This window comes from Perognathus longimembris, chromosome 23, assembly GCF_023159225.1.
Source record: "Perognathus longimembris pacificus isolate PPM17 chromosome 23, ASM2315922v1, whole genome shotgun sequence".
Classification (NCBI taxonomy): Eukaryota; Metazoa; Chordata; class Mammalia; order Rodentia; family Heteromyidae; genus Perognathus; species Perognathus longimembris.
In genome coordinates this window covers 151,273-178,573 of record NC_063183.1, presented here as the reverse complement: position 1 = coordinate 178,573, position 27,301 = coordinate 151,273, and the positions used below count along the sequence as shown (strand labels likewise).

Sequence of the window (27,301 nt, the reverse complement as noted above, 5' to 3'; positions counted from 1 at the left end):
GCCGCCGGAAGCGCAGTGGTGGGCGGGGCCCGCGCCTGCGCGGAAGCCCGGTGGAAGGGCGGGGCGGAGAGGGCGGCGCCGGGCTCCTCCTCCCCGCCCGCCCCAGCCCGGATTACGCTAGCGCCCCATCCCCGCCCGCCGGCCGCTGCGCGGACCGGTCCCGGGTGGCTCGGTCCCCAAACACCTGCACTGCATTGTGGAGAGGTGCCGGCTGGGATCCGAGAGGGCACGGACGGATGGGCCTGGGTCTATCCCGACCGCTGGGCCATGCGGGCACACACCCGGCCCGCGCCTCGAGTGGGGCCCGGGCCAACCCGTTCTGGAGGCGGAGGCCTGGGCTAGGGTTGCTGGGACCCGGGAGCATCTTCCTGTCTGGGGCAGCATCTGGCCTTCACATTGAGGATCTGATGCCCCTCCCTAGAACCCAAGCCCGCTGTCCGGGTGCCATTACCTCTCCAGTCAGCTCAGAGTCCCGGGGAGGGGAGTGCCTGGCTGCTGGAGGGTCTGGGGGCAGGAGGCTCAAGTGCAGCAAACAGAGCCAGTAGAGCTCTACCACCCTACTCTCCAGGGTTAATCTGTGTCTGCAGAGCCCTTAGCCACACCCACAGCACTAAAAATCCTTGAGGGGCTTGCCTGAACTGTTCTTGATTTGTAGGCTAAGAACCACCCCCAAAGTCCCCCAGAACAATGAAGTGTGGCATGGGAGGTGGAGTGGACAGGACAGAAAGGCCATATGTCTGCCATCCGCAGGTCCTCAGGTCCCGGGCAGGGCCTTGTTCTCTAGCTGCTTGGCTGACCAGCCCAGGGACTGGGCTAGGGTTCAGCCATCCCACTCCATGGGGTCTGGGAAGACCTGGGGAGGGAGGGGCACCCCCCCCCCCCCCCCCGCCAGCCTGAAGCCACCCAGGGAAGCCACCAGGCTGTTTGTGGCCCAGTGTGCCTCTGGGGGAGCTGGGACAATGTGTCATAAATCCAAGCCAAAGAGGCTGGAGGCCTGGATGTGACTCCCCGCCTGATCCCCTGCAGCCATTCTGCCCAAACAATAACTCCCCTTTTCTGTGCGAACAACTCTCCCTTCTCCCTCCCAGTTCAAGAAATTGTGGCCCCAGTTGGGTCCTTGTGAGGACGGAGGGTGGGTCTTCTGATATTCCTGAAGGGCTGCCTCATCACTGTCTTTGGACAATGATCATAGGCTCCTCTGTTGAGTGGGCAGCCCAGCCCCTGCCCCAGGAAGAGGTCGGGCTGTTGCCAGCAGCCCATTCTGCAGATATTCTGGCCTGAGTGTGGGGGAATTATGTAATCTGTATCCCCACCCCCACTTCCAGGTTTGTGGTGTGAGGCTTCCATTGTGGGCTGGAAGTGGTGGGCTGGGCTTTCCCACTGTGGTCTGTAGGCAGGCTGTCAGGCTAGCCAGGGCCAAGAGAGGAAGGCTCTGTCCCTACAGTGCCTCATGGCTGCTGGCAGGAAGCTCTTTGGGGAGAGCAAGGCTGCCAGACTGTAGAAGTCTGAAGCTTCCTGCCAGCTACGGATGTGTGGTTGTCAGCCCCTCCGGACTCTACATCAGCTTCTGCTGTCCCAGGGACCCAGCACACTGCTCTGTGGGCGGAGCTGGCAGCTGCTTAAGCAAGGTCTAGCTCCTATGTGTTACATCCCAACACCCTTCTAGCAGTTTTCGGATGGGATGGTTGCTGCCACCCTGTCTGTCCCTCTGAATTAGCTGGATTAATCTTGGGATGGGGATGGTCAGCTGTTTCTTAGCAGCTGCTAAGCAGGCCAAGGGGTGGTTTGGGCTACAATTTCCCTTCAGAAAGCCATGCTGCCAAGGCTGCTAGCCTCTGGGCCCAGGAAGCTACCAGGACCTCCTTGCCAAGCCCAGGGCCATGGGAAGGGAGCAGCTGCCCCAAATAGTCTGTGACTTCAGGCATCTGTCTAGCTGGGCCCCTTCCATCTCCTACCCAGTTAGCCAGCAGCTGGTTCTGGGCCCATCCCTGCATCTCTGCTTCCTAAGTGTGGACAGTTGCTTTTGACCTATCCAAGGACCCTGAGAAGCCCCTGAAGCTCTGCTTCCTAAGTGTGGACAGTTGATTTTGACATATCCAAGGGCCCGGAGAAGCCCAGGAACTGGTACTTTGGGGGTGATTATTTGTGGCCTAGAAGTTCAGCTCTGGATTCCAGAATGGCTGTGGGGAGTCCTCTTACTGCTTAGGGCTCCTATTGTCACACACACTGGAGCAGGGTCCATCCCCAGATACCTAACCACCCACTTTAGGTGTGTCAGGTGTGTCATCTGACTCATTTCTCCACGACAACGAATGAACAAAGGGACCAGGATTCTGTGTTGGGCCTCTTCCACCCCAGAGCAGTAAGGCTGGCATGAAGCAGAGAGCATGTATGAGGAAGGATGTGTCCATATAGACTGGGTACACGTGTTTGTCTGCTCTCCTCTGCTCCTTCTGCTCTGATAGCCATATTCAGGAGACCAGGATGCTTAAGGTCCACTGACAGAGACTTACCTGCAAGAAGCATGCACCTGGTAGAGATACCTGTGGTAGGCAACAGGGTTTGTAAAAGGGACTGCTACAGAAACTCCTGGAGCTTGGCAACTGCAGTGTCAAGAGAGGGATGAACTCTCAGGAGCCACTTTCTTGCCACTGAATGTAGATCATTTTTCTCAATGGAATGCTTCCAATAAGGTGACTCCTGGGTCAGGGTATGCCTGTAGAAACTGTGAGCCAGTTTCAGCTTGTGCTCCTGGCAGCAAGAGGTAGGTCTCTAGGTCTCAGGTCTGGATGGCACTTGACAGTGTCCACTGCAGAGGGGACCCACACATATCAGAAGCCCCACTGTGGCATGCCCCTAGTTTTCCAGAAGTGATAGCACTGCTGGCCCAGCCATCCTAGTCTAGGCATTCAGGTCTTGCAGGGCCAGCAGCTTATCCCTGGCAGGGGTTAAGAATGCTAGGCATGGAGACCGTCCCATTTGCGGGCCTGGCATAGGATTCATGTAGGCATATGATGGTTCAGGAGGCCTAACTATCTGTTTCCTCTCACCTCAGGTCCCCAAACTATCAGCAGCCACCCTTGTCCTTTTAGTGACACCCCCTACCCCCTGCTTCCAAGTCTCCCTCTGTGTAAGAACTGTGTGAAAGGATATGTCCCGGCCATCCCAGAGGACCGTGCGGAGATAATCATAGACAGAAGAAGGTTCATTAGGAGGTTTATTAGTGGGGCCTTAGTTCCCAAGGGAGAGGGAGCTACATGGCATCTGCACCTTATCCAGGTGGCAGCTCTCTCTCTGTGGGTAAAGGGGAAGTAGGTAGGTAGTGAGCCAGAGTGGCTCATCTGGGGTCTAGTGGGAGGAGCTGAGGACCTGAGGCTAGGGCAGTGCTAACACTGTATTCATAAGCAGTCACCCTGTCCTAGAGTATGGTCAAGGATGCAAACAGGACTGTGTACCTTGTCCAGGTTCTGAGACCTATTGCCATATTTCGTTTACATAGCCCATTTTATTTTCAGACCATGGTCTGCAGTTGGCAACTGGATACAGGTTTTTTTTTGTTGTTGTTGTTGTTTTGTCAGTCATGGGGCTTGAACTTGAGGCCTAGGTGTTGTCCCTGGCTTCTTTTTGCTCAAGGCTAGCACCCTACCACTTGAGCCACAGCACCACTTCTGGCTTTTTTCTATATATGTGGTGCTGAGGAATCGAACCCAGGGCTTCTTCATGTATATGAGGCAAGCACTCTACCACTAGGCCGTAGTTGTAGACTTCTGAGGCCAGAAGGGAGATTTCAAGAGCCAGTACGCAGAGGGGAAGCTGGGTTCCACTTAACCCCTGGATAGTCCTGCTATTAGCAGCCTCAGCTGAAAGCTGGATGAGTCCTTTTATGTGCATCTTTCTGTGCAGAGTCTACCTGTGCTGATGGTTGAGCACTGAGGCAGAGGGAAGAGCAGAGTGGCTGCTGTGCTACCTCACTACTCAGAAGGTCTAGGAGCAGGTGGGGAGAAGGAGGGAGCCCTGAGTCCATGAGGGTGCTCACAGTGTGCATGATCAGGAGTGTGCCTGTGAGTGTGTGTGAGGAAAGTAAGTGCTCACGGAGTTCACCTTCTATTTGTTTTCTCTGTGTGTTGGGGGGGGGGGGAAGAGAGGGAGAGAGAGAGAGGGAGGGGGGAAGAGAGAGAGAGAGACAGACAGACCGACTCGCTCTGGAGTCAGGGAGGATGGGAAGCCTAGAGCTGAGGTTGGATCTCCTGAAGGGCCCAGGCGACACGGGCCCAGGGCTTCGTGAAGGTGTCGGCCGGAGTGCGGCGGGCAGGCTCCTCGGAGGCGGCGCCGCGGGGCCGGGCCGCGGGCTGCGGGGTGGGGGGGGGGGGGGGAGAACTCGGCGGGCGGGCTCCCCGGAGGAGGCGCCGCGGGCCGGCCGGCGGGCGGGCGCATTCCTAAGCCCTGAGTCAGCGCGGCCTCCACCCGGCCGGCCTGCCCCGGCGCGCACGCCCCTCGCTCCGCGGCATTCCCGGGCGGGCCGGGCCGGCGCGCGGGCGCGGCCTGGGACTCGGCGCGGGCGCCCTCCCGGCCACGGCGGCCCCAAGCAGCCCCTGCAGACGCCCCTCGAAGACCCCGGGAGGCGGCGGTAGCGGTGAGTGGCGCCGGCGCGGGCCTCCGGGCGGGCGGGTTTCTGAACCAGAGTCCGGCCGTGCCTGCTCCGGCCGCTGACTTTGTCGGCGGAGTTTCCCGAGCGCCCACGTCCTGGCGGTGCGGCCGGGCCCGGCTCGGTTCCCGCAACCGCTGGGCCGGCAGCCGCGTTCCGGAGGCCCCCAGTCCCCTTTCTGGCCACCCTGGAGGGAGGTCGGGGGCGGGACGCGTCCGGGCCCCGGTCGCCCTGGACCGCGGGTGGAGCCGGGCGGCCCTCCCGGGCCCTCCCTCCGCCTCTCGGCCCCGCCTCCCGCCGGTCGACGCTGGACGTCTAGGGTGGACGAGCCGCTTCCGCTTCGGCTCCCGCCTGGGGCTAGGGGCCCACGAAGCCGGCCCTCCGGCTGGCCCGGCTCTGGGCGCGGCCAGGGCGTCCGCCCGGGGTTGCTGGCGGAGCCGGGGCTAGGGCTGGGCACCGCCAGGCGGCCGGACCGTTTTACTTCTGGCAGCGCAGCGGGTGTTCTCCCTCCCTCCCCCTCTTTTCCTCTTCCTCCTCTCCCTCCCCCTCTCTCCCACCTCTCTTTCCCTCTCTCCCTCTCCCCCTCCCTCTCTCCACTCCCTCCTCTCCCTCTCCCCATATCCCTTTCTCCCTCCCTCCCCCTCTCTCCCCTCTCCTCCTCTCTTTCCCTCTCTGTCACTCTCTCTTTCCCTCTCTCCCTTTCTCTTCCCCCTCTCTTCCCTCTCCCTTTTTCTCCCCCCTCTTCCTCTCTCTTCCTCTCTCCCTCTCTTCCCCCTCTCCCCCTCTCTCCCTTTCTCTTCCCCCTCTTTTCCTCTCCCCCCCTCCCTCTCTGTCATCTGTGTCTGTTGTTGGGGGTGGTCTAGTCCTGCATGTGGAGTGCAGTGGGTGTGTGGGTGTGTCTGTCAGTCATTGGGGGTGGGTGAGGCCTGCATCACTGGGAAAGCCCTCCCACTCCCCATGTTGGAGTGGGAGAAGATTCAAGGATGAAACTGGCTTTTCAGGTTTAGCCCAGCCAGAAGCCTGGACAGTCCCAGGCTGGTTCTCCCCACTTCCATGAGACAAGTCCAACCCCCAGCCCCTACTTAAGGGAGGAGACTCCTGTGCTCAGCAGCTGAAATGGCTGAAAGGGTCTCTGGTGCTGAGCCCTCTGCCACTGGCAAGCTGGGGCCAGGACCAGTGGGTGTGGTGGATCTACATTGAAGGCAGTGTTTCTTGGGCTCCTTCCCAGGCCCTCTGCAGCTCCCTGGGCAGGCCAGCACCTGGGACCCAGCGGCCCTGTGCCCTTCCTGGAGAACTAAACTGGCTTTCTGGGGGCTCTCTGGTTCAGAGGAATCCCCCCAGTCTCCCTTGCTTTTTAGGGCCCTCCCCTAGGATCTTTCCAGTTGTAGCTGTTCCTCAGGACCATCACTTGGTCCTGTGAGGCCCTAGCCCCTTCCCATCACAGTGTCTCTGGTGGGTTAGACTTTTTCCCCCAGCTTGGAGTCCTTGGCTTCTGTGTGTTTTCTGTGTTGTCTTTATGAGGTACTCTTCCTGGCTGAGCTGAGCTGCTCTAGGAGTGTTAGTAGAAGCCATCACCTCAAGGCTGGTCCGCTGACCTGGTCCTTCCTGGCTGAGCTGAGCTTCCCCGGGGGAGTGTTAGCAGTAGCCATCACATGGAGGCTGGCCTGCTGACCTGGTCCACCTGGCTGTGGTCCTAAGTCCCTTGAGGTTATTTGACCTCAGGCAGTGACAGGCCTGTCTGAGTTCTTAGTTCATCTGTAAGATGGACACAAGGTAGTTAGGACCCTTTTATTTATTTATTTTTGTTTGTTTTAGATAGTGTTTTGCTATGTAGCTTAGGCTGGCCTGGGACTCATGATACTTCCTGAGCCTCCTGAGTGCTGGGATTACAGGCTTGTACCACCAGGCCTGCCTAGAACCAGGTTTGAAGGAGGTGTGCTAGGTTCTTGATGATGGAAGCCATTTTGCTGACTCAGTTTTCCCTCCAGGAGCTCATTCAGTCTTACTCTGCTTCTAGTAGGAAGTGTTGCTAGGCACCAGGAAGCAGTTTGTGAGATTAGTTAAGGGCATTTCTGGAAGCTCTGACCTGTGATGAGGTTGCTTACCTGCTGCTATCAGGTGTGTGGGGTGTTCCCTGCCATCAGGGGAACGTGCTGTCACTTAACTCCTGGTACCCAGCTGGGCCACACAAGTATCCAGTTTAGCAGGTAGCTGACACCCAGAAGACGATACAGCTAAGTCCTTGTTCTTACTTCTTTTGGCTCTGGTGTCCTGGACAGGTCCCCTCACCTCAATGAACCTTGACCTGCACCCTCCAGGTATGTCTCTCTAGCCAGTCCAAACTTTGTCAGGAGCCTTGACTCTAGCCATCAGTGATCCCTGGGCCATGCTAGCTGGACCATGGAATAATGTCCCTCCTCCCTATAGCTGACCCCCCTCGCCTCCCTTGTGCACCACCTTGCATGTCAGGGCCCAGAGTGTCATTGGCAGGACTTCTGTCATGGCCTCAGTGACTTCTCTCACAGAGTTACTGGCCCCCTACATGCCGCTCTGGCATAGTGTCAGATGATAGGGACATGGGAGGCAGGTCTGGACATAGGGTCTGGTGTGTTCTGAGAGGAGGGAGAAGGTGCTGTGAAGGCTGTGGCTTGATATCGGCTTCCCTATTGCATGTGGAAACTTGGTTCTCTCATAGCGAAATAGAGGACTGAGGAGTTCTTTGAGGACTGAAGAGTGCTTTATGGTTTGCAAAGGGAGTCTCAACATGATGATGCTCACAGATGAGGCAAGGAGACAGAGAAGCTAGGAAACTTTCCCTTCACCACACAGTAGCACGTGGTAAAGAACTGGAATCTAGGCTACAGAGCTAGTGATCTCCTCACCCAGGGAGGACTGAGGCTGAGCACCAGGATGGAAGAAAAAAATAGAGGGTCAGAGACCAGGGTATGAGTGGGGACAAAGCAGAGAATAGCAGTGGCTTTGGCTGACACTAGGGATGTGGCTTCACACTGGCAGTGGCTAACATGTTCCAGTGTTTCTTAGCTGCCCCTTTTTTTCTTTTTCTTTTTCCGTTTCTTTTCTTTTCGTGTGTGTTTGTATGTGTGCTAGTCCTGGAGTTTGAACTCAGGGTCTGGGCACCGTCCTGGGCATGCTACCACTTGAGCCACAGCTCCATTTCTGGCCTTTTGGTGGTTAATTGGAGATAAGAGTCTCATGGACTTTTACTGCATGGGCTGGCTTTGAGCCAAGATCCTCACGTATGTGTGACGCCACTGGTGACTGGCATGGCTGCCTCTTACTGAACTCCACACCTTTGAAGGGTTCCACTGTGAGGTCCTTATACTCTAAGGCCCTCTCATACCCCTAGCTTCCACCTGCAGCTTTGGCTGCCTTCCTTCTCCCCTCAGAGAACTCCCACGTGCCTGCAGGCAGCACCGTTTCTGTTGTTGAGCCAGCTCCACTCAGTGAGCACCCACTATGTACCAGGCACTGTCACCACCTGTGATCTTTCACAAAACCAAGACCCATCCAGCATTGCAGGTGGAGACAGATAGGTTATGGGGATAGCATTTTGGCCAGGCTCTCCCCACTCTCAGCTCTTGTACAGTGATTGCCTAGTATGTCCCTGGTGTTCTACAGCAGAACTTAGTCAGCACGACTCTGGTGTCCCCATGAAGTTGTCTTCTGTGACAGCTCCTGCAGCTCCCACCTCTGCACTGCGGTCTCCAGAGTGGACTCCTTGATGCTCCTCATCCCTTTGTCTTCTGGGCTGCTCGGAGCACTTGAAAGGCACCACTGTCCCATGCTGCTCCTGACTTAGTCTTGTCCTTAGGGTTGCTCCCAGCACTTTGCATTTCTTCATGCTGGCTGCCCATTTGGGTGTCTCTTGATGCCGCTGGAGTGACTCAGCTGTGTGACCCCAGGCAGACAGGCCTTCCAGGGCCCTCCTCCATACTATGGGCCCAGCAGAGTGGAAGAGTCCTTGGGGCTGCCAGGGAACAAGAGACCACTGTGTGCCTGGGGAAGGCCTGGACACTGAGCTACTGTGGGCAAGCAGTGCTGTTCCTTGGCCCAGATACTTTGTCCTGCCTGGGTCTGCCCTTCCCCCATGCTTTGTGACTCCAGCTAACTTGAGGCTCACGTAAGGAACAGGGTACATAAGGAACAGGGTACGCAGTGATGGGACAGGCTGGAGACAGCACTAATGGCAGGGTAGGTGTCCTCATCTTGCTCTTAGATCTAGAGCAATGTGAGTTCTCTTGTGTCTCCTTCCTTTACCCCAGAAGGAGGGATTCGGGTGAAGGGTGACCTTAGGTGATCTGGCAGGGGCGGAGGATAGAGGTTGGGTTCACTATACAGCTCTCAGCCCTTCTCCCCATTTTGGGAGCTTTTCATGATCTCATTCATGCTGGAAAGTGACTCCTTGAAGGCCCAGCTGGGGGTCATCTGCTTCAGGAACCACCATGCTCACTGCTCATGGGGACTGTCTTATGCCACTCTGTTGGGGCACGGGAATGCCTGTTGGATGGGGCAGCTTGACTGAGGAGCAAGTTCTCAAACACACAGGAAGTTGGGGAGAATGCATGTTCAGGGTTGTGAGAGAGGAAGGTAGACAGGCTGTGTTGCTGGAGCCACAAAGGATAATGGGTGTATGAATCCATTTGCTAAGACTGCTTGCACCCCAGCTGGCCTCCACCACTCAACCTGTGGACTCCCAGCAGGGTCTCCTGTTTGCACTCTTGACCCTGTTCCTCTCTGGGCTATGTAACAGCCTTATTAATAGCATGGGTCATTTTCTAGGTGAGAAGATAGAGTCTAGCCAGGTCATGTGACTGGTGTGTATGTAGTAGAACCAGCCTCTCCGTTTGGTCGATTGAAGGCAGACTAGCTTCTGTCCCTTCGTGAAGTGCTGGGGTCTCTGTCCTGTTTGGTCGCTGGTGCTCAGAGGATCTACCAACCTTGCCTCTACTTTGTCCAGACCCTGTAGCTCCCGGGAGGAATGCGTGCAGAGATGCCATGAGCACCCTTTGTAAGAATCCCAAGGAAGCCATGATGGTGCCCATGGCTGTGGCACCCCAGTGTGCTGGGTCTTTTCCTGTACCTGTGGGAAATCTGGGTTCTCTGGTGGTCAGGGTGGTGCCAGGCAGGCTCCCCATCTGCCTAAACAGCCTCACAGCCACTTCTGGGTGCATGCTGCCACCTGAGGGTAAGAGGCCGAGGTGTGGGGCCAATGGGCTGGAGCCTTAAGCTCCCACAGGCCTGGTCCTTGTGCTCCTTTGTGCCTGTGGCCCCACATCCCAGATGTGCTCAGTCCTCACTCCCCGAAGCCTCTTCCCTGCTGACATGTCACAGGGGGCCTCACTAGACCCCACCAAGCAATTTTAATTTGCTGTTCTTTTTCCCTACCACATAGAGCATATATGTACATTTACTTATTTATAGGGTTAGTGTTATATAAACTCTAAATGTCTCCTCTAAGGTCCAGGAGGGTCGGAGCTTGGTTCTCAACCAGTGTATTGTTGGTAGTATATGCTCAAAACTTTTATAGGTTTACAGTAAGCCTGCCTTAATTGAGGTTTTGGGTTGTGAGCTTGAACTCAGGGTCCTGGCACTGTCCCCTGAGCCTCTTTCTGCTCAGGCTAGAGCTCTACCATTTGAGCCACAGCACCACTTCCAGTTTTTGAGTGGTTAATTGGAGATAAGAGGCTCCTGGGAACTTTTCTGGTCGGGCTAGCTTTGAGCTGCTATCCTCACCGCTTAGCCTCCTGAGTAGCTAGGATTACAGGTGTGAGCCACTGGTGCCCAGCAATTTGAGGATGTATTATATTCTGTTTTGATCAAGCATGGTCAAAATAAAGCAATCATACTCAGGAGGCTGAGATCTGAGGATCATGCTTTGAAACCAGCCTGGGCAGGAACATTTGTGAAACTCTTATCTCCAATTAGCCCCTCAAAAGCCAGAAGTAGAGCTGTGGCTCAAGTGAGAGAGAACTAGCTTTAAGCAAAAAAGCCTCAGGTACAGCACCCAGGTCCTGAGTTCAAGCCCCAGGACTGACTGACAGTCTCTCTCTCTCTCTCTCTCTCTCTCTCGGTCTCTCTCTCTCTCTCTCTCGGTCTCTCTCTGTCTCTCACTTTCTCTTTTTTTTTTTGGCCAGTCCTGGGCCTTGGACTCAGGGCCTGAGCACTGTCCCTGGCTTCTTCCCGCTCAAGGCTAGCACTCTGCCACTTGAGCCACAGCGCCGCTTCTGGCCGTTTTCTGTATATGTGGTGCTGGGGAATCGAACCTAGGGCCTCGTGTATCCGAGGCAGGCACTCTTGCCACTAGGCTATATCCCCAGCCCTGTCTCTCACTTTCTGACACACACACAGAGTTGATGTGTTTAAGTGATAAAGTCAAGATTTTTTGGGATGTGCATGTGGGTTTGAACTCCCTTGTGCTTGCTAGGTGGGTGCTATGCTGCTGATTCTGCCTTCAGTCCTTTTTTACTCTGGATATTTTGAGGTAGGGTACTGCTTCCTGCCTGAGTGTGTCCCTGGACCACCACCTGCCTGCCTATTTAATACTTCGTACATGGCTAGGGAGAGTCATCCAACATTTGGTTAAGAGGTCTTATGAACTTTTTTGCCCAGCTGGCTTTGAACTATGGTCCAACCCTATCTCAGCCTCAGGTACCTAGAATGATAGGTGTCAGCCACCTGTGCCTGACAGCAATTTGAGATCTGTTGGAAGGTAGCATGTCTGCAGTGGGGGTTGGGTGGTGTTGTGGGAAAAATGAAGCATCCTAAGCATTTTTAGTGACTGACTCCTTGGAAACCCATACTCATTGATATACCAAGGCTACTTGTCTGAGATGAGGCCTAAGGAGGTTAAGGCAGGCACAGAGCATGTTAGTGCTCTGTAGCGTTCATCATTGCTTCTCCCTACTCCTGGCCTGGGCCCATTACAGCTTCAGACTTGTCAGGGTTGTTGTTACTGAACAGCACTTGATACCTGCAGGCCTGCCTTGCTCCTCCTGGAATCATGAGTGAGGCCCGGAGGGACAGCACGAGCAGTCTGCAGCGTAAGAAGCCTCCATGGCTCAAGCTGGACATTCCGGCTGTGGTGCCTCCAGCAGCAGAGGAGCCCAGCTTCCTGCAGGTAGGTCGACTGCCCAGGTCCTGGCTGGTGGCTTCCTGCAGGTAGGCTGCCTGCCCAGGCTCTGGCTGGCAAGGGCTGTGGGTCAGCTCTGTCCAGGCTCCTCAGTGATTTCCTTGTGTAGCCCCTGAGGCGCCAGGTTTTCCTACGGAGTGTGAGCATGCCAGCTGAGACGGCCCATGTCTCCTCCCCCCACCATGAGCCTCGGCGGCCTGTGCTACAGCGACAGACGTCGATCACGCAGACCATCCGCAGGTATCATAGCCCTGGCCACTCTATGTCCAGGGGGTGGGGTTTACAAGGACAGAGGTGCAGGGGGCACCCTTTGGATATTAGGGCTGAGTATGGTTCAGGTGCCCATCTTGTTTCAGTTTTCTCCTTGTCTTAGTCCCCATATTACTCTCCCCTTTTCTTGTTCTTGGGACTGACTGTACTATGCCATCCTCTGCCTGCCTTGACCTCATTCTGTCTCCCCAACACTAATGCTCTGGCCCCTCACAGCCGACAGGTGCACTTTGGGCGTGTCCACACTCTGCCCCTCTTGGGCCCCTGGGCTGCTCACAGGGTCCCCCCACAGCACCAGTCTCTCTCTTGGTCCCTGCTCAGGTACTTTAGGCAGATCATGAGTGTGTTGGTGTTTGCTGGCATGTGCATGTTATACAGCATGAATGGATGACATTTCCTGGGGCTCTAACAGCAAATGATGGCAATATTTTTGTTTGCATGTCCAAAGACTATGGGCAGCCTGCCTGAGCCTGCAACTCTGGGGGTATGTGCTCTGTGGTGTCCTTGGTTATGGCTGCTGTCAGGCTGAGTTCTCTCTCTGGACTCAGGGTAGGAAGTGGGCCTGTGAGAAACGCCACTGAGCGTTGACCTATAGGATGATCTGGTAGGAATCCAAGTGAGCCAGGGTTGGCTAGGGCTGGAATCCACTTGTCTTTGTAATTATGCCCTCTCCATTGACACTGGTCTTAGTTTGAATGAAGGCCTGGAGCAGGGCATGCTGCCCAGGAGGTTGGCTTCTGAGGCCCATGCCTAGGAATAGGAGAGCTCTAACAGCCCTTTGCTAAGATCTTCCTTTGTCAGGGGGACAGCTGACTGGTTTGGAGTGAGCAAGGACAGTGACAGTACCCAGAAATGGCAGCGCAAGAGCATCCGGCACTGCAGCCAGCGGTATGGGAAGCTGAAGCCCCAGGTCATCCGGGAGCTGGACCTGCCGAGCCAAGACAACGCATCCCTGACTAGCACGGAGACCCCACCCCCACTGTACGTGGGCCCAAGCCAGCTGGGCATGCAGAAGGTGTGCTTGCTCCTGTTGCCCTCCATAAGCTTTTCATGCCACTCTCCTGGGTGGGGTGAGGGGCAGCCAGCCCGAGCAGAAAAGGCTCTGTAGCATGGGGACTGTTGGGAAAGAAGGCAGCTAGACTCCTAGGAGAGGAACTTGAGAGGGAAGAGGGATCTGTGTCTGTATCAGGACGAGCTGGATAGGAGGACATCTCATATTAACCAGCAGTGCAAGGGGAGAGGGAGAGGGAACCTTCTTGGTGCTCTGGGTCAGAGTAATCCTCACGTAGCTGTTCACAGGGCCTGTGAGCAGTGAGAGGAGCACCATTACACTTTCCATAAAAGGAATGAGCCTCTCAGAGGCACTTGGTAATGACCCATCTTCTCTCCTGGCCTTCACTAGATCATTGACCCTTTGGCCCGAGGCCGGGCCTTCCGCATGGCAGATGACACTGCTGATGGCCTGAGTGCCCCACATACTCCCATCACACCTGGAGCTGCCTCCCTCTGCTCCTTCTCCAGTTCCCGCTCAGGTTTCAATCGGTTCCCTCGGCGGCGAAAGCGCGAGTCTGTGGCCAAGATGAGCTTCCGGGCAGCTGCAGCACTGGTGAAGGTTGGTGTCTGGGCCAAGGACTGAGCTGGGGGCTGACACAGCAGCCAGGTCCCATGGTGACCTCCTTGCCCTTAGGGCCGTTCGGTTAGGGATGGCACACTGCGCCGGGCACAGCGTCGCAGCTTCACTCCGGCCAGCTTCCTGGAGGAGGACACAGCAGATTTCCCTGATGAGCTGGACACCTCCTTCTTTGCTCGGGTAAGAACTGCCGGTGGCTTCCCTCACCTCCTGTATCTCTGGATCCACCCTAACAGCCTGTGTTTGCTCAGGAAGGTGTCCTTCATGAGGAGCTGTCCACATACCCAGATGAGGTGTTTGAGTCTCCTTCAGAGGCAGCACTCAAGGACTGGGAGAAAGCCTTGGAGCAAGCAGACCTCACCGGTGGGGCCCTAGGCCGCACTGAGCTTGAGAGAAGCCATTTGATGCTGTGAGTGCAGCAGGCGGGTGATGGGTCTAGGAGGCAAACTTATTTTTTTAACTTTTTTGGTGTTGGTCCTGGGTCTTGAATTCTGGGCCTGGGTGCTGTCCCTGAGCTCCTTTGCTCAACGCTAGTGCTCTACCACTTAGAGCCACGGCACCACTTCTGGTTTTCTGGTGGTTCATTGGAGATGAGTCTCACAGACTTTCCTGTCTGTGCTGCCTTCTAACCATGATCCTCAGATCTCACCCTCCTGAGTAGCTGGGATTATAGGAATGGGCCACTGGTGCCCAGCTTAGAAGGCGAACTTTTGTCCCATTGGGAGCCCTTTGACTATTGGGAGAGATGCTCCAGCATTCATGGCTTCATTGCCTAGAAAACTGGTCTGGGCACTGTGTGTGGAGAACCCAGGGTTACGCATGATTCTAGCATGGACTGCCCACCTAGGAAACTCCTGTAGCCCAAGGATTCAACATCTTCAGTGGGGAGGAGGGGCTGACCTAATTAATGCTGAGGGGCAGAACCTCTAGTGGGTCCTAGTTCCCTTCCTGCTGTCCTGAAGTGGGGAGTGCTGCCTTTTCACCAGTAGGAAGAGGCTAAGGTTGAACAGCTTGCCCTGTGCTCTCACAGCAGTGGGCAGGAACCTGGTTCCACCCAGGAGGGACTGCAACAGGTGGGTGGGGTCTGGGCAGGTGAACTATGCCATTGGCTTTCTCCAGGCCACTGGAGCGAGGCTGGCGGAAGCATAAGGAGGGTGGCACACTGGCTCCACAGCCCAAGGTGAGACTTCGGCAGGAGGTAGTGAGCACTGTAGGGCCCAGGAGGGGCCAGCGCATTGCCGTGCCTGTGCGCAAGCTCTTCGCCAGGGAGAAACGACCCTATGGGCTGGGCATGGTGGGTCGGCTCACCAATCGCACCTACCGCAAGCGCATTGACAGCTACGTCAAGCGTCAGATCGAGGACATGGATGACCACAGGTAGGCCTGGGAAATGTGCTTCCTGTTGGGCAAAGCTTGGGCTTACAGTGGAAGCTTGTGGGAAGGATTAGGGCTCTGCTTTGGGATGTGCCCTATTGATACTTTGCCCCACAGGCCCTTCTTCACCTACTGGCTCACCTTCGTCCACTCACTCATCACCATTCTAGCTGTATGCATCTATGGCATTGCACCTGTGGGCTTCTCACAGCATGAGACAGTGGACTCGGTGAGCCTTAGCCTTTTTCCCAGGCCTGGATGATTGGAGTCCTAGCTCTGGACGCCCTCTGGGAGTCTGGTCTAAACTCTGCCTCTGGCCTGCCAGGTACTGCGGAACCGTGGTGTCTATGAGAATGTCAAGTATGTGCAGCAAGAGAACTTCTGGATTGGCCCCAGCTCGGTGAGGGCAGGGCTGGGGGTGAGCCTGGAAGTACCCTAGTAGGCAGGAATCTAGGGCCATAGCTGCTGGTCTTCCCCACAGGAGGCCCTCATTCACCTGGGTGCCAAGTTCTCACCATGCATGCGCCAGGACCCTCAGGTACACAGCTTTATCCATGCTGCACGGGAGCGTGAGAAGCACTCAGGCTGCTGCGTACGCAATGACAGGTCAGGCTGCGTGCAGACCTCCGAGGAGGAGTGCTCGGTGAGTCCCCCAGTTCTCACCCTTGTCTGCAGTGCCAGGCACCACTTATAGATTAGGCTGTCTGACTTCTCCTTTACTGTGGTTGTTGGCACCACACAACACGAGGCTCTGTCTCCTTTCACACCTCCTTAACCCTGATGTCTGTGCTTCCCGGGTTCTGTATGGATTACCATTTGACTTCTTGATTTGGTCACGGTTTGGGTGTACTCTTATCAGAACTTAAACTTTACATCTTATATATAGAAGTGGCATAGTTAATACCAGTTTCCCAATTCAAGAGACCGTTCTTACATAGGAATTCTGCTGTTGTTCCTTTAACAGAATCTCTCCCTGTATGCTACACATTTCTGCAGTATAAGCTCCCAGGGTTAAGTGGGCAAGACACATGGAGCTTGGTGGCTTTGCTTTTGATTTCCTGACTCTGGGCCACCACATGGCTCTGATTGAAGTGGGCAAGGGGTATGCTCTGACCAGAGGCCTATCCTGTGTCACCAGTCTACCCTGGCAGTGTGGGTGAAGTGGCCAGTCCATCCCAGTGCCCCAGACCTTGCTGGCCACAAGAGGCAGTTTGGCTCTGTCTGCCACCAAGACCCCAGGTCAGTCCTGCTGGCCATCCTGTTACTGCCTTTGTCTCTGCCTCTGTGAGGGGTCTGGGTGTTTCCTTGCTGGCTGGGGCAGGAGGGTGCCAGTGCCAGGGGATGGAGCAGGCTTTGACCACATCTGGGTACGTGCAGGGTATGTGATGAACCATCTTCCGAGGATCCACACGAGTGGCCAGAAGACATCACCAAGTGGCCGGTGAGCTGGGGCAGGGGGCTGCTAGGGAGTCACACTTGCCATGTTGGGGGGTGACCATCACCATTAATGATACCAGATTCCCACTGGAGGGGACCACCTCATGTTTTTAGATGCTGTGTCCCCAGCCTTAGCCCAGCCTACCCATCAAGATCTACCTCTCTGGGCAAGAAGACAGAGGAAGAGAACTAGGTGGAGACATGGCAGGAGCGAGTGGGGGGAGAGGCTAAATATTCTAGTCTGGCACATGGACCAGTTTAGTCTTAGGGTGTGACAGTATGCCTCAAGTCAAGGAAGCCTATTTCCTGCCCTGTGAGTGTTCCTGTTTGCCTTGACACCAAGTGGGACGTATGGCCAAGGACTGGGAGAGACCCTGACCCCAGTTGCTCCTGTTTGTGACCCAGATTTGCACCAAAAACAGTGCTGGGAACCATACCAACCATCCTCACATGGACTGTGTCCTAACAGGCCGGCCCTGCTGCATCGGCACCAAAGGCAGGTAGGTGTACCTGTGCAGCAGGGCCTAGGGGTTGGGCACTGCCATGGAGCTGAAAACCCGATTCCTGCCTGTGTGGGATGAGAGGGCCAGTATAGGCGTATGGGTGGTACAGCTGAAACCTGGGCCTGGGTGGTGTGCACAGTGCCTGTCCCTGGACTCCAGCAGCCCCCTTCTGCAAGGTGGCACCCTCCAAACCCTAGCCTGACTCTCCAGGTGTGAGATCACCTCCCGTGAATACTGTGACTTCATGAGGGGCTATTTCCATGAAGAGGCTACACTCTGCTCTCAGGTAGGCCTTGCGGGTGTGCGTGCGTGTAGGTGTGCACGTCCCCCACAGCAGGTGCTGATTAACTACTCTGCACAGGTGCACTGCATGGATGATGTGTGCGGCCTCCTTCCTTTCCTCAACCCTGAGGTGCCTGATCAGTTCTACCGCCTGTGGCTTTCTCTCTTCTTGCACGCTGGGCAAGTCAAACTGTGGGCTTGGTGGGTGGTCGTAGGTGCCCCAGGAGTGACTGGCTGAAAGTGGTAAAGTCACATTTTACTTGTACCCCCATCCACAGGGTCCTGCATTGCTTGGTGTCTGTCTGCTTCCAAATGACTGTCCTGCGTGACCTGGAGAAGCTGGCAGGGTGGCACCGCATTGCCATCATCTACTTGCTGAGTGGTGTCACTGGAAACCTGGCTAGTGCCATCTTCCTGCCATACCGGGCAGAGGTGAGGCTGCTACCCAGGGTGGGGACCCTCTATGTGCACCTATGAACTCTACTAGTGTTGATCGGGGGTTCCTCCATGTGGCTCCTCTTGGGAGGCAGGATGGGAAGGTAGACAGCCCTCCTGATTCAGTCAATGCCAATGCCCCTAGGTGGGCCCTGCAGGTTCCCAGTTTGGAATCCTGGCCTGTCTCTTCGTGGAGCTTTTCCAGAGCTGGCAGATCCTGGCAAGACCCTGGCGTGCCTTCTTCAAGCTGTTAGCTGTGGTGCTCTTCCTCTTTGCCTTTGGGCTGCTGCCCTGGATCGACAACTTCGCCCACATCTCAGGCTTCATCAGCGGCCTCTTCCTTTCCTTTGCCTTCCTGCCCTACATCAGCTTCGGCAAGTTCGACCTGTACCGAAAACGCTGCCAAATCATAATCTTTCAAGCAGTGTTCCTGTGCCTGCTGGCTGGCCTGGTGGTCCTCTTCTACTTCTATCCCGTCCGCTGTGAGTGGTGCGAGTTCCTCACCTGCATCCCCTTCACTGACAAGTTCTGCGAGAAGTATGAGCTGGATGCTCAGCTCCACTGAGGCTGTGGGCCAGAGGCAACACCTACCTCAGCCGCACAGGTCCACAGGTCCCTGCCTGCTCTATGTATTTCCTGAACGCAAACCTCTAGTGCCTTGTTCACTTCTGTCCCACTACTTATATTGCTGGGCATTTATTATAATAGTTCCCATGATAAACTTTTAACTAGTCCTTTGACGACCACCTCATGTGGCCAATAAATGGACCGGGAGCGTTTTAGCTGCCACTAATGACCAGGGTTGTTTTCTTCTTCCTGGTTTCTGGCTGGGGAATGGGGTAGGAAGCCCTTCAGGATTCTGGCCTCCAACATACACCTCAGGGGACAAAGCATTCAATACAGCCACAGGTCCTTTCATCTCCCAATGAAGCCCCTCAGCTAGATGGGTACACCTTGGTCCACTGCCTTAGAGGGACAGATAGCCAGTGTGGGGACACAGACCCAGGGATGTGCTGTCTCATTTCTCCACACCCAAACTGGAAATGTTCTGCCCATACCCCACTGCCACTCCTTGCCACCCCCCTTTCCATTGAGTCCAGATGCACTGTCTTTACCCACCTGCAACATGCATGAGATGCATGCATGCACAAGCACGTCAGTTTTGCTTTAATTCTTTGCTGGGGAGGTCAGGATAACATGCTAGGGCTAGGGCCACCAACTCAGATGTGTCATGTTAGACTTCAGGACTCCTTTATATCAGCTGTCTGTCCTGACCTCTTGCAAGTCCAGCTCCCCCCCCCCCCCCCCCCCAGGCTACCATGGCCTTCTGACTTCTCCAGATGTGAAGCAAATAGGTTTATTCTGCACATTAGGCCAGACCTCTAGCCATATAATATCTGATTTTGTGTCAAACTCTTCAGGCCCAGGGAGAGGGCAGGCTTAGTTCCTAGGAAAGGAAGGGACAGAAGCTGGCCCTGTGTTGGTTCTGAGTCTCAGGGCTCAGGCTGATAATTGCTGTGTAGGTACACCAGGGAGGCAGCCAGCCAAATAAATATTCTTATGGTGAGGATAGTGATAAGAGGTCTCCATCATGCTGGGAAATGTCTGGCCATCAGTTAGTAGAGATGTCCTTATATGAGGCTTACTTTTGCCTAAGCTTTTTGATGAAGGAAACCTCATCCCGGTTCCGGACGCCGTAACTGAAAGAGAAGGAAAGGTAGAGTCTGTCCTATGGAAGGATAGTTTGTGACTCCTCAGCTAATGCTTATGACAGACAAGGAAGACAAGTGATGATAAGTGTGGCATTCTGTGCCAGGCTGCTCTAGTAGGTCAGCCTTTCCCTCCACATCTGCTCTCACTCCCTTCTTCCAGGTACTGCACAGCCCTGGGATACTGCTGCTGAGCAGGAGCAGGATCCCTGGAGTTGCTTGTCTGACCACTGACCACCATTCTAGTGGAGAGGGCCTCAAAAAAGTTCCTTGTGGGAGGGTCAGTCCAGCTTGGAACCCTGCTGTTGTTAACCTCTGGCAAAAGTTGGAGGACAAAAGACCATATGTGGGCTGGGGATATGGCCTAGTGGCAAGAGTGCTTGCCTTGTATACATGAAACCCTGGGTTCTATTCCTCAGCACCACATATATAGAAAAGGCCAGAAGTGGTGCTGTGGCTCAAGTGGCAGAGTGCTAGCCTTGAGCAAAAAAAAAAAAGAAAAAAAAGAAGCCAGGGACAGTGCTCAGGCCCTGAGTACAAGCTCCAGGACTGGCAAAAAACAAAACAAAACAAAACAAAAAAACAAACAAACCACGCTTCCCTACAGTTTGGGACAGGGGCTAAACTTACTCTCGGAGCTTCTTCCTGTCCTCTGTGAGCTTCTCTCCTGCAGAGGTCAGATGGTATGTTCTCCACACATATGACCTGCAACAAGAGTTGAACCACATGTTACTTTTGAGCAAGGTAAGCTGAGCACCTGGGATCACCAGGGCTTGAGGTACATAGCCCTATGTACCTAAGACAGCTGTATTCCCCTCCTGGGCCTGAGGCAGCTGAAGTTGAGTTGGTGTATGGGGTAGCTGGGCCAGTGTACTTTACTAAGAAACTACAGGACACTTGATCCAACAGGAGACCTAGGGCTGACAGCACCCAGATGAGGGGAGGAAGGGGTGACACTGACAGGCATGCCATCCATAACCAGAGAACTTCTGGACACACGAATACCCTCAGGTGTCACCAAGTGAAGATGACGTTACTCTCCAAGGTTCATCACTGCAGTCACTACTTGATAACAGAACCTGGGTGTGCACACTGGTAGCTGAAAGCTGCCTCTTTTCCCACACCAGCCCTAGTCTTGGTTACAGTGAAGAAGCTGCTGCTCCACTCACCAGCTGATGTGCTGAATGCCTCCCTCACGCTCCTGCTTGAGCCGCATATATCTCTGGATGGCCTTCTTCAGGTCCAAGACCGTGGCATTCTGCACTACAACCACCGCTGCAACCATTGATACATGTGGGAGAAGAACCATGTAGGCATCCATAGCCAGAGCACCAGGGGCAGGAACAGAACCCTGGTGGCTCTGATTTATTGGGCAGGGAGGCTATGTGTTTGTTAGTACTGCTGGGCATACCCCCCAACATCTTGCTTAAGTGTAAACTCAGGCCTAAAGGGAGGAGGCTAGCACTCACGCATTACTTCTCCATCCATCTTGCAAACTCGGACTGTCATTGCTTGGCCATATTCCAATGCTATCTGTGAATTGACCTCTTCGAGAGTAACCTAGAAAACACCAGAGGTGGAGATGGTAACTGTCTCTTTTTATTGCCCCAAAGAGCAAAAAGCTCACAATGCTCCAAAAGTAGTGCCCCATATTATGAAGGGTAGGAAGGGGCTTTGTCACTAGGGTTTCCCAGTTTTTCGGCACCATAATCTTTCACTTTACCCACATATATGTGTAATTTCCAAAGTGGCAGGAGGGTCTGGGGAAAGGGGCAAAGAAATAGCAAGAATGGGCCCACAAAAGGATAGGGCTGAATTGGGACTTTGGTCCTGACAGTTCTGGTATTGACCAGATAGCAAAAAAACTGGTAATGATAGTATTTTTTCTTTCTTAATTTTTTTGTTTTATTGTTGTTGGTTGTGGGGCTTGAACTCAGGGCCTGGGTGCTGACCCTGAGCTTTTTCTGCTCAAGGCTAGCACTCTACCACTTGGAGGCACAGCATGGCTTCCAGTTTTCTGGTGGTTATTTGGAGATAAGAGTCTTACAGACTTTCCTGCCTGGGCTGGCTTTGAAGGACGATCCTCAGATCTCAGCCTCCTGAGTAGCTAGGATTATAGGGGTGAGCCACTGTGCTGGCTAGTGCATGTTTTAATAAAACATTTTCAGAGAGTAGAAGTTGGGCTGAGTGATAAAGCAACTGCCTAGCATTCGAAAGGTTCCAGGTCTGACCCTGTCATTAGACACACACATACACAATTTAACTTTTTCAAGATCCATGATAATGGCTGGGAATGTGGCTTAGTGGTAGAGGGCTTGCCTAGCATGCATGAAAGTCCCGGGTTCCATTCCTCAGTACCACATAAACAGAAAAGGCCAGAAGTGGCCTTTGAGTGCGGCGCAAGTGGTAGAGAGCTAGCCTTGGGCAAAAGAAGCTCAGGGACGGTGCCCAGGCTCTGAGTTCAAGCCCCAGGACCGCGGGGGTGTGGAGGGAGGGGGTGTGTGGAGAAAGACCCACGATAAGCAAGATTAAAAACAAAACATTCAGCCAAAACTGTGTCAAAGCGTAGACGCTTTGGAAAAAAAACACACAAAACAACACCCCAGCGATGTTGGTCTTTATTTAAAATCTTGGTATCTTTTCCGTAGATGTTTTTACATCAGCTATGACTTGTAAGCCTCTTGGTTAGAAAGGCATTCCCCAGACGAGGGAGTGTGGGCGCGCCAGCTCAGGCCAGGCCCGTTCGTGCGTACCTGGATGGGAAGATCGCAGAGCAGCGGGTCCTGCACTACCATGGCGAGACCCTCCTGGAACACGTCCACGGCTTCTGAGTGCGGCAGCGCCTCTTCCTCGTCTTCATCCTCTTCCTGAGCCCCCAGCCCAGCTTCCGCTTCTACTTCCGCCAGAGCTGTGAGCCGGGATCCGCGGGCCAGAGCCCGGCTGCTCTTCGCCCAGGGAAGGAGGAGCACGCACGCGCACTGCACACTTCCCAGCGAGGCCGACCAGCCATTGGCCCGCCGAGGGGCGGGCGCTGAATTGACCAATGAAGCATCCGAAACTGCAGATGGCATCAATTATTGGAGGGATGAAGGGAAGGTACGGTTGTGGTAGCCAATCAAAATTCGAGGGCCGACCAATGGGAAGCTTGTCGTGCAGCTGGGCTGCTGGGAGCGTGTTGCTGCCAGCGCCAGGTCTCGGGCCCCAGGTCTCCGCGCTCCGGAGCTGCGAGCCGTCTGGGCCTACACGGCGGAGTGGGCGCGATGCTGCTTTTCTGCCCGGGCTGCGGGAACGGGCTGATAGTGGAGGAGGGGCAGCGTTGCCACCGCTTCGCCTGCAACACTTGCCCCTACGTGCACAACATTACCCGCAAGGTGTGTGTGTGTGTGTGTGTGTGTGTGTGTGTGTGTGTGTGTCGGTCGTGGGGCTTGAAATCGGGGCCTGGTCGCTGTCCCTGGAGTCCTGGTGGTTCATTGAAGATAAGCATCTCACGGACTTCCCTGCCGGGGCTGGCTTTGAACAGCAATCCTCAGATCTCAGCCTCCTGAATAGCTGGGGTGACCGGCACGAGCCCGTTTGTTCAGCTAGGGCTTCAAGCTTTTTGCCTCGGGTGGGCTTGGATGGGGAGACTTTTGCCTCGCTGGGATTATAGGACTGTCCCACAGTGCCCAGCTCCTACCTCATTCTTGTTTGCATCTTACAGCTGTGGTGGGAGTTTAGAATACTGAAATTATGGGAAGATGAATTTTCTGTAATCCTAAAGTTTTTAGGAGTATTTGATAAACCCTAGAAAGAAATTTAAGAGTGGCCCGTTTGAAAACTCTAGTAGGTAGATGGGCTTCCTCCCTTAATTTTGGGTTAAAACATGTCCTAGGGGCTGGGAATGTGGCTTAGCAGTAGAGTGCTTAGCATGCATGGGAAGGGGGGAATGAAGAGTTAAACCCCATTTTTCAGACAGCCCCCGTTTTGTTGTCTGTCTTTTTTTTTTTTTTTTGGCCAGTCCTGGGCCTTGGACTCAGGGCCTGAGCACTGTCCCTGGCTTCCTGTTGCTCAAGGCTAGCACTCTGCCACTTGAGCCACAGCGCCACTTGTGGCCTTTTTCTGTGTATGTGGTGCTGGGGAATCGAACCCAGGGCCTCATGGATATGAGGCAAGCTCTCTTGCCACTAGGCCATATCCCCAGCCCCGTGTTGTCTGTTTTAAACTATGAGCAAACCCAGGGCAAGCTTATTAGGGCCCAGCCAGTCAAGAACTCTAACCGCCTGGGAATGCTTAACTCTAACCATCCCCAGAATGCCTAGAGCCCTGAGCCAATCAGATTTGTACCTGTGTCCTAATCTTGCTTGCTTGAACACCTGATGGCTGTAACTTTGGTTTTTTTGCCTTTATAAGCTCTGTGCAATCGCATCTTGGAGCTTCCTCCTAACCTCCGCTGTGTCGGTGGGTAGGACGAGGCCCGAGTTGCAGCTCGCTTGAATAGTCTTGCCTTGTTTTGCATTTCGGAATGTCTGAGTCTCGGTGGCCTTCTTGGTGGTCGTTTCGATACTTGGCATAACAGCACGAAGCCTTGAATTAAATTCCTCAGCACCACATAAACAGAAAAGGCCAGAAATGGCACTGTGGCTCAAGTGGTAGAGTGCTAGTCTTGAGCAAACAGAAGCCAGGGACAGTGCTCTGGCCCTGAGTCCAAGCCCGAGGATTGGCAAAAAAAAAAAAAAAAAAGTATGAAATCATGGGCCACACCTAATCTCTCTCCCATTCCTGCTCTGTTGCTTTCTCTAGTTTTTGTAGTCGCCCTACCAGCCTAGCCTCTCCTGCTCAGGGGTGAACCTTTGCTTTGCCATGGAGCATGCTGCCTGCTCTGTGAGCAGGAACTTTGTTTTCATTTGGAACCATCTCCTTTTGTGTATAGAAGGAAGCAGAGTGGACATTGTGGGCAGTCCTGATTTAGTAGTTTGTGTTGGTACTGTTTGCTGACTTGGATTCTGAAAGCTTGTTTTTTATTGTTAGGTAGCCAATCGGAAGTATCCAAAGCTGAAAGAAGTAGATGATGTACTTGGGGGAGCAGCTGCCTGGGAGAATGTTGACTCTACTGCAGGTGAGAGGGAGGTCCTTTCCATTATTCAGCTGTGGACACTTGTGACTTTGCTGTCAGTGCCAGTCTATGTCAGAGCCTATTCTGTAGGCTGCTAAAAATGGGAAATGAAGTTTGCTATAATAGTTTTTTTTATAATAGTTTGTTATTTAAAATTTTTTACGTAAGGGCTGGGAATGTGGCTTAGTGGTAGAGTGCTTGCCTAGCATGTATGAAGCCCTGGGTTCCATTCCTCAGTACCACATAAACAGAAAGAGCCAGAAGTGGCACTGTGACTCAGTGGTAGAGTGTTAGTCTTGAGTAAAAGAAGCTCAGGGACAGTGCCCAGGCCTTGAGATTGTCTCACAACCGACAATAAAATAAAATAAAAAATAGGGGCTGGGAATATGGTCTAGTGGTAGAGTACTTGCCTAGCATGCATGAAGCCCTGGGTTCAATTCCTCAGCACCACACATATAGAGTAATCCAGAAGTGGTGCTGTGGCTCAAGTGGTAGAGTGCTAGCCTTGAGCAAAAAGAAGCCAGGGACAATGCTCAAGCCCTGAGTCTAAGCCCCAGGACTGGCCAAAATAAATAAATAAATAAAATAAAAATAAAAATAAAATAAAATATAATATAAAGGGCTGGGGATATGGCCTAGTGGCGAGAGAGCTTGCCTCGTATACATGAGGCCCTGGGTTCGATTCCCCAGCACCACATATACAGAAAACGGCCAGAGGTGGCGCTGTGGCTCAAGTGGCAGAGTGCTAGCCTGGAGCAAAAAGGAAGCCAGGGACAGTGCTCAGGCCCTGAGTCCAAGGCCCAGGACTGGCAAAAAAAAAAAAAAAAAAAAAAAAATTATATATATATATATAAAGGGAGACCAAATTTTGGGAGAAGAAGACATCTTTATTGCCTTTAGTTAATTTTTTGAACTGTTACTAGGCCTTATACTTTGGACCTCCCACTCTGCCTTTTTGCTCACCACTTGAGCCATGCCTCTACTGCTATTTTCTCAGAGAGAGAGAGAGAGAGAGAGAGAGAGAGAGAGAGAGAGAGAGAGAGAGAGTCAGTCTTGCAGACTTTTCTGCTTGGTATGGCTTTGAAACAAGATCCTCTGGAAAATCCATCCGGGCCTTAGCTAAGATTATTGCAACTAATTACTCTTTTTTTCTTTTTTTTGTTGGTTGGTTGTGGCGCTTGAACTTGGGGCCATCTGGTTGGTTGTGGGGCTTGAACTTTGGGCCATCTGGGTCTTAGCTAAGATTAGTGCAAGTATTTACTCTTTTTTTTTTTTTTGTCGGTTGGTTGTAGGGCTTGAACTTTGGGCCTGGGTGCTGTCCCTGAGCTCTTCAGCTCAAAGCTAGGCACTCTACCACTTGAGCCACAGAGCCACTTCACATGTTCTCATGGTTAATTACAGATAAGAGTTTCATGGACTTTCCTGTCTAGGCTGGCTTTGAACTGTGCTCCTCACAGCTCAGCGACCTGAGTTGCTAGGATTATAGGTGTGAGCAGCCCCTGGCTATTTACTCTTAAGTGGTGTTTTCATCATAAGCATTGTTTTATTATAATGTGGGTCACATGTTTTTTTTTTTTAATTGCCAGAGCCATGTCCCAAATGTGAACATCCCCGTGCTTACTTCATGCAGCTTCAGACCCGCTCTGCAGATGAACCGATGACCACCTTTTACAAGTGCTGCAATGCTCAGTGTGGACACCGCTGGAGGGATTAGGGCCAGCATGGCCCAACTGCTTCAGTGTCTCCTTACCTAGTTCCCAGCAGTGATTCCCAGCTTCAAGAACAGATGGGAGTGTTCTGACAGTCTTTGTAGTGGGGAACTAAGCCTTCAGAAGTAGAGGGCCCACTGAGTCCATCTGCCAGGCAGTAAATGAAGTCATTGGTGTCCAGAGAGGTTTGTGCATGCATGTGTGCCAGTGTGCCAATACTGGGGCTTGAAATCAGGGCCTGGGTGCTGTCCCTTAGACTTTTGTTTTTGCTCAGAACTAGCACTCTACCACTTGAGCCACAGTTTCACTTGTGGCTTTTTGGTAGCTAATTGGCGACCAGAGTCTCATGGACTTTTCTGTGGAGGCTGGCTTCAGACTGAGACCCTCATATCTCAGTCTCCTGAGTAGGTTGGCTTACAGGTATAATCAACTGCCTGGTGGCATTTTTTGTTTGGGGAGAGGAGACCTACGAGGAAGTGTACCTAGTTAAAGTCCTATGCATTCATTCATCACTTACATTTACTGGTCAGTTGACATTTTCTAACCACCACCCAACACTAGTGTTTGCACAACTTAGTATGTTAAAAGAATAAAGTTAAACTGTTAGTTGTAATACTCTGATGTCTGCACAACTTAGTGTGTTAGAAGAATAAAGTTAATGTATCTGTTAGTTGTAAAGTTATATAATCAAAATTTATTTTGTGAACTTTTCTGCTAGGGCTAGCCTCAAATCACAATCCTCCCAACCTTAGCCTTCATGAGTCACCAGTGGCTATTCTGAGTTTTGGGCAGGACACAGTGGGAGAAAAAGGAAACCCCTAAGGAGTGGAATAACAATATTTCACTGAAAAAAATTAAACATGAAAGAAGATAATAAATAAAAAAAGGGACAAGAAAGCTATAAGGTCTACAGAAAGAAAAGGCAAAGTAGCCCAAGTAAGTCTATTCCTATTAGTAGTTATTCTGGATGTTAATGGAGTAAACCTAGTAAAAGAGATTGGAAGAATTTAAAAAAAGAGATTCAAAGGGGTGGAGGAAATGAGATATTTACAGCACGTTGGACAT

At 53.3% G+C, this 27,301-nt stretch overlaps 3 protein-coding genes across 6 annotated transcripts; 2 read left to right on the top strand and 1 right to left on the bottom strand.

Annotated features, from left to right (window-relative positions):
* The first annotated feature begins 4,511 nt into the window (after positions 1–4,511).
* Positions 4,512–20,690, top strand: Rhbdf1 (rhomboid 5 homolog 1). Of its 3 annotated transcripts, none has more exons than XM_048332214.1 (18): positions 4,512–4,633; positions 11,643–11,783; positions 11,905–12,035; positions 12,867–13,080; positions 13,468–13,677; positions 13,753–13,875; positions 13,947–14,104; positions 14,815–15,072; positions 15,187–15,298; positions 15,395–15,469; positions 15,551–15,712; positions 16,208–16,308; positions 16,447–16,510; positions 16,912–17,006; positions 17,220–17,295; positions 17,371–17,471; positions 17,570–17,723; positions 17,872–18,523. In XM_048332214.1, exons 2-18 carry the CDS (start codon positions 11,667–11,669, stop codon positions 18,289–18,291), a joined length of 2,571 nt encoding a protein of 856 aa, XP_048188171.1. In that variant the 5' UTR covers positions 4,512–4,633; positions 11,643–11,666; the 3' UTR covers positions 18,292–18,523. The 3 variants fall into 3 exon arrangements, with proteins under 3 accessions (XP_048188171.1, XP_048188172.1, XP_048188173.1); XM_048332215.1 differs by lacking the exon at positions 4,512–4,633 and adding an exon at positions 5,540–6,097; XM_048332216.1 differs by lacking the exons at positions 4,512–4,633; positions 17,872–18,523 and adding an exon at positions 20,563–20,690 and having other exon boundaries at positions 11,011–11,783.
* Snrnp25 (small nuclear ribonucleoprotein U11/U12 subunit 25) lies at positions 19,068–22,412 on the bottom strand. 2 transcript variants are annotated; one of them, XM_048332217.1, is made up of 5 exons: positions 22,189–22,411; positions 20,905–20,995; positions 20,605–20,710; positions 20,066–20,140; positions 19,068–19,426 (listed from the first exon to the last, which is right to left on the bottom strand). In XM_048332217.1, the coding sequence occupies exons 1-5, from the start codon at positions 22,228–22,230 to the stop codon at positions 19,369–19,371; spliced, it is 372 nt and encodes a 123-aa protein (XP_048188174.1). In that variant the 5' UTR covers positions 22,231–22,411; the 3' UTR covers positions 19,068–19,368. The 2 variants fall into 2 exon arrangements, with proteins under 2 accessions (XP_048188174.1, XP_048188176.1); XM_048332219.1 differs by lacking the exon at positions 19,068–19,426 and adding an exon at positions 19,489–19,783 and having other exon boundaries at positions 20,033–20,140; positions 22,189–22,412.
* Positions 22,413–22,603: 191 nt separating this feature from the next.
* Positions 22,604–26,520, top strand: Polr3k (RNA polymerase III subunit K). Its single transcript, XM_048332220.1, has 3 exons — positions 22,604–22,806; positions 24,443–24,530; positions 26,114–26,520. The coding sequence occupies exons 1-3, from the start codon at positions 22,696–22,698 to the stop codon at positions 26,239–26,241; spliced, it is 327 nt and encodes a 108-aa protein (XP_048188177.1). The 5' UTR covers positions 22,604–22,695; the 3' UTR covers positions 26,242–26,520.
* Positions 26,521–27,301: the final 781 nt, after the last annotated feature.